The sequence below is a fragment of the Lactuca sativa genome, chromosome 4 (genome assembly GCF_002870075.4).
Source record: "Lactuca sativa cultivar Salinas chromosome 4, Lsat_Salinas_v11, whole genome shotgun sequence".
Classification (NCBI taxonomy): domain Eukaryota; kingdom Viridiplantae; phylum Streptophyta; class Magnoliopsida; order Asterales; family Asteraceae; genus Lactuca; species Lactuca sativa.
Genome location: NC_056626.2, coordinates 363708768 through 363714693, shown reverse-complemented (window position 1 = coordinate 363714693; position 5926 = coordinate 363708768). Strand labels below are relative to the sequence as shown.

Genomic DNA, 5926 nt, shown 5'->3' with positions numbered 1-5926 from the left:
AATGGATCCAAACTATGATTCGAACTACCCTCCATTGGAGAAATAGACGAAGGATCATCCTCAATCTCAAGTTATTGGAGCGACAACTTCAGGAGTTCTCACTAGAGCTCAACAAAAAGCGATTCGAATTGCATTATTTTCAAAAAATGGAATTTTGCATGTTTAATTCATTTATATCCAAAATTGAGCCTAAACCGTAAAGATTGCTCTTGATCATTTTGATTGGGTGCAAGCTATGCAGGAAGAGCTTAATGAGTTTGAGTGTAACAAAGTATGGAGACTGATTCCAACTCCGAAGGATGCATTAGTGGTCGGATTAAAATGGGTATTTTGGAATAAGCTTGACAAAGAAGGCAATGTCATTAGGAACAAAGCACGAATGGTTGTAAAAGGGTATTGCCAAGAGGAAGGCGTAGACTATGAAGAAAACTTTGCACTAGTAGCAAGGCTAGAATCTGTTTGGATTTTCCTTGCCTATGTAGCACACAAGAACTTTGAAGTCTATCAAATGGATGTAAAATGTATGTTTCTGAATGGTGAATTGGACGAAACAGTTTATGTAGAACAACCACCTGGTTTCGTAAATGAGAAGTATCCGAATGACAACTACATCTTGGATAAGGTTGTGTATGGTTTAAAACAAGCACCACATGCATGGTTTGAAACCCTTACTCATTTCTTAAAGCAATCTAGATTTATACAAGGCTCGGTCAACCCAACCTTCTTTCGCAAGAAAGATGGTGACCATCTAATGATTGTCCAAATTTATGTTGATGATATCATTTTCGGATACACTAATCCGAGATTAATAGCTGAATTCTGAAAATTGATGGAAACTAAATTTGAGATGAGCTCAATGGATCCTATTAAATTTTTCGTTGGTTTAAATATTAGAAAAAGTTCCAAGGGTATATTCATCAACCAAGAAGCCTCCAAGAAGACCTTACTTACAAAATTCAGAATGGTGAGAGATTCAAAGGTCAAGATTCCAATGGCGTTCGGAACGGCGCTTACACCATCCTTGGACAAGCCAACAGCTGACATGACTCTTTATCGACAAATGATTGGTTCACTAATGTATCTAACTGCTAGTCGTCCATATATTATGTTTTATGTTTGCTATTGTGCTAATTTTCATGCAAATCAACATGAGCCCCATATGACTGCTATGAAGAACATCTTCTGATACTTAAAAAGAACGACCTCTCTCAGAATTTGGTACCCTTCAAGCTTTGGATTCTTTGTGCAAGCATTCTATGATGTTGATCTTGGTGGTTGCAGTCTTGATCGAAAAAGTACAACAGCCGGATGCCTGTTTCTAGATGGCAAACTAGTGAGTTGGCAATCCAAGAAGCAAACGTGTGTCTCCTTATCCACTCCTGAAGCTGATTATATAGCAGCTACATCATGTACTTTTAAAATACTATGGATTCAAAGTCATCTCAGAGATTATGGAATTAATATGAAGAGGATTCCATTATACTACGATTTTGAAAGTGCAATTTGGATTTGTCATTATCCAGTACAAAAAATAAAAAACTAAACACATTGCACTGAGATTTCACTTCATCAAGGATCATGTTGAAAATGGAAAAGCTGAAGTGCATTTTGTTCGATAACCTGATCAATTGGCTGATATCTTCACGAAGGCTTACCTAAAGCAACAGTCAATCATATTTTTCTAGGTCTCGGAATAATAGAAGCTGAATTTGTTCCAAAATCTCATTCATAATCAGAAGTTACTATTCATCTCCGAGCATTTGCAATCATTTGGAAGTTACTGTTCATGATCCGAGCGTTCGCAATCATTCAGAGCGTACTGTTTATCTGGGTTTCGGAACACCTCTGTATAATTTGAATATTAATCGTCTTCGGATTGATTCCAAGTCTTGGAATGCTTTAGAAGTCACTGTTCATTTATATTTATGAACTTATTTATTTTATTATTTTATTTTTCTTAACATTGCTTATTTTATTTTCTGTTTTTATTTTCTTTTTCAGAAAAATAAACATTTAAAAATATTTTCTCTCTGTTTTTATTTCTTTTTAAGAATATCCACAAATCAGAAAAATATTTTTCTTTATTTCTGTTTTTGTTTCTTTTTTAGAAAAATTCGAAAAACTCCAAATTTATTTTTCTTTGTTTATTTTTTCTTCATTTGAATATTACCTGGGAAGACGCTTCTGATTCAGGTACATTTTCTTGTTGTCACAATTCAGAACGATGGGGAATGTATGAAATTCCGAATCCATGTATTAGCTAAGTATCCCTAGAAGCATGCTGCTACATGCTGACCCAAGCCTCTGAGACTCTATGTTTCAAGCCTTAATGAAACTTTAACTCCGATTGTTTCTACCTAATCAGGCTGAAATTCACATTAGTCATTGAGATACCTTACTCTTCTCACAATGAGTTAAGAGTTGACGACTTTGTCATTTGTTTATAGTAGATGTACACCTTCTTCAGAACCATCTTTCTATTTCTCCATCACCCTTGCTTTCACAATTGTAACCCTTAAGACTCTCAGAAATTACCAATGAGGTTTATGGTTGCATAACATCTGTGTTCATGATCTATAAATCGTTATCACCATGATTTAAGTGAAACCCACAATCCAAGGAATTGACGCGAAAAACCATTTTTTGTTGGTAACAAACATTGGAAATCTCATTTTTATTTTTGAGTGACCTTTATGAAAGGCTCTCGACCCAAGACTTTTCTTCCCAAAAGATCTAACTTTTATTTTTTTTGAGATTTTATGATATATTTTGTCACTTGAAATACGTTCAAAGCTTACTTGTTTTTATGGATACATGGTCAGACAATTACTTATCTCAAATCTTCGAACTTATATTGAGTTTCAGAATTTGATTGAAGCTAAAGCCACCCTTATTAGCCTATGAAAAGAAGCCTTTCACTCTGTTCCAGTGTTGTAAAAATCCCGATTGGGTCTCGATTAATCGCTAGGCACTACTTGACCAATTAGAGAGCGCCTAGCGATTAATCCATGCATACAAAATGATTGAAACAATAGAACCCGATGAAATTTTAAAACTTTGAAGAAGTTATATCTCAATAGAAACTATTTGAAGTATGATTAGTGTTGTATTTATCATATTAACCTATTTTATTATGATATTAGTGGTATTTATGAACATTTATATGATATTAGTCATATTTAATTTTTTAAAATCTAACAAATTAGCAACTAATGGTCCCCGATTAATCTCCGCCTAGCCGATTAATCCTTTGACCACAATCCACCGACTAGCTAACGTCGAGTGATTTTTACAACCTTGTTATTTCTTAACAAATAGATGATCATAATTCAACGGAATGCCACGCAAGCAGTTCCGAATCTCTCTTGATTCCGAAGGAAGAGAATGTTGCCCGGGATCCAACTGCTTTTGTGTCGATTTTTAATTGACATCACAAATATCCCACATATATACTTTGATTTATTTCTTTTTATTTGGCATAGTCTTGCACAAAAATCTTTATGATTTTTCTAAGTCTTGTTATGATTTCGATTGGTTACTGATTATTCCGAGAATAGGTTTCACTGAATGGTGATTAATTCCGAAAGGGGATAACTGATAAGGCGGTTTCTTGAGCATAAGATTTCAAACGACACATTACTTTTTAAAAATCCTGACGTCAAGCTAGTAAGTTACACGCCGAATGACACAGACAGTTGTTATGCTGTCAAAGGCATCTTTCCCTGGATATTGAAACATCCAGGCGAATTTCTGTCTCCACTCATGCCGTATAAAAGGTAAATCGATGGTTGGTTTTCTCTCACCATTATAAAGAATTCAAAATTTGTCATGGCGCAAAACCTTTTTTTCTCTGCATTGTTCATCATCATCTTTAAGCTACATCCATGGCATTCTCATCTGACACCACCTCTTTTACCAGTCAAACCACATCTACTGTGTTGCTGAACATCAAGCCCAAACATAATTTGTCTTTGGATCTCGATTCATCAAATTACTCTGACATCCTCAAGCCATTGATTGAAAGTTTGCATTACTCTCTGTTGGTTCAAGCCCTAACATGGCTGAATCAGTACCTTTGATTCATCTGTCCAATGCATACTCATCGACAAACTAGAATCCAAATGAAGGCTTGATTACTTTTGAGGTCGATTCCATCAAAACCTCCATCACGAAAGCACAGTTTAGTAGAATGCTAGGGTTTACTTCTTCTGATGGCCTTATCAATCCTGAATCGATTTCTTCATCTAAAATCATCAAGATGTTCCATCAAATGAGTTATATTCGGGATACCTAACTATTGTCGAAATTCAGGAGTCCCAACCTTGCTCTTATCTAGAATGAACTCTTTACTCTCATGTTTAAAAGCTTATCTGAGTAGGTTACTAGGTGTGACAGTTCTAGCAAATTGTTCTACATAATTATCTATGGTCTCTTCTCCGGAGTTAACCTAGATTATTGTTCCATTCTTTGGGCATAACTGGTTTAAATCATACTCTCCACCTCCATGCATTCATAAATTTCATGTGCTCAATTTTGGTCTGTCATCCTAAAGCGTGCCATCTCTCGTCTTTAGATTCAAGTGAAAGATGAATCCATTCTAGCTGCAATTCCCATCTTCACTTCCAACATTATGGTGTCTGATCTAACTAAGCTTTACTTTATTGGGTCAATTCCAGAAGCTATGTTACTAAATGTTCCTGTTCATAATCTCGTTGTGAATGAATACCAAAAGAAGCCTGGATCAGGTGTTCATCCGATGCCAGAAGATCTGCTAAAGGCTATTAATGAGGCAAAAAACCCAAATGTGAGACAAAGCAAAAGGGTAAGGCAGGTCCATCAGAATCTGTCACAACTCTGAAGAAGAAGATTAAGAAGTCTGCTCGGAAACCAAAGTCTCCTTCTCTCGTCACCGAGGAGGACTCAGAATCCCATTCTGCTTCGGATGTTCGGAGGGGTGAACAGATTTAGAAGGAAATCGAGGATACAACTACGACTTCAAAGCCATTGGTGTTGGAACCCATTCTAATAGAATCTATTCCGAAGATATCATCTCCGATTTGTACTTCTATTCCTTTAACAAATGATTTCTTCCGGGTGCCTTCTCCTCCACCTTCTCTAATCACGACTTGTTCTCCACTTACAACCACTACACCTATCACCCTTTCTCCATTACCCATGATTTATGTTGGTGTTTCTCAACCCTATATATCTGATCCTTTATCTACTCCCCTATATACGCATTCCACCGCAACCATAACCACCATTAGTACTCCTATGTCGACTGTCAATGTATTTGATATAGGGGCATCTAATTTTGGTGTCGCTGTTGGTCCAAACACCTCTACCGGTTTACCTTTAAGAGAAGATGATCCTGACATCGGCTTTGGGATGAACATGATAATTTTCAAGAATTCATTTTTACTCCTTTCACAGTTCATCAAGAAAGTGATGATGACGACGCTCCAATGACGAAAGGGTAGTTCAAATCCCTCAATAAAAAATTAGATTCTCTAATAGAGTCTTCAAAATCTTCGTCGAATTATGAGTATTTGTTTGTGTCTCATAAAGCAGTCATTGAAGCATTAACGAAGGAGCATGCTAAAAGCCTCGTTGACTCTGCAAAAGCTGTTGAAAATTCCGAGAAAACCATTTGAGAAAGGACCAAAAAATTCGAAAAACGACTTTCTGATGTTACAAAGTTCATGGCAGACTTTCGGACTTCTTCGGATTGAAATACTTGTGACATCCCCAAATTCACGGCCAGAAAAGACCGATTTATTTGATGCTTTTTAAAATAAAATCAGAGTAATCTTGTAAAAGATGTTGCGGAATTTGTCCCCAGAAAAATATGATAAATATATTATCATGGCATTTCAGAAAAAATGTATTTTATTCATTTTAAAACTTGGGATGTCATCGTCAATAC

The 5926-nt window shown here is 36.0% G+C and overlaps 1 protein-coding gene across 1 annotated transcript; it reads left to right on the top strand.

Moving 5' to 3' along the window:
• Window positions 1-235: 235 nt before the first annotated feature.
• On the top strand, window positions 236-5469 carry LOC111896671 (uncharacterized). The gene is made up of 5 exons (XM_023892638.1): window positions 236-657; window positions 1282-1333; window positions 2109-2193; window positions 4677-4822; window positions 4969-5469. The coding sequence occupies exons 1-5, from the start codon at window positions 236-238 to the stop codon at window positions 5467-5469; spliced, it is 1206 nt and encodes a 401-aa protein (XP_023748406.1).
• The last annotated feature ends 457 nt before the right edge of the window (window positions 5470-5926 follow it).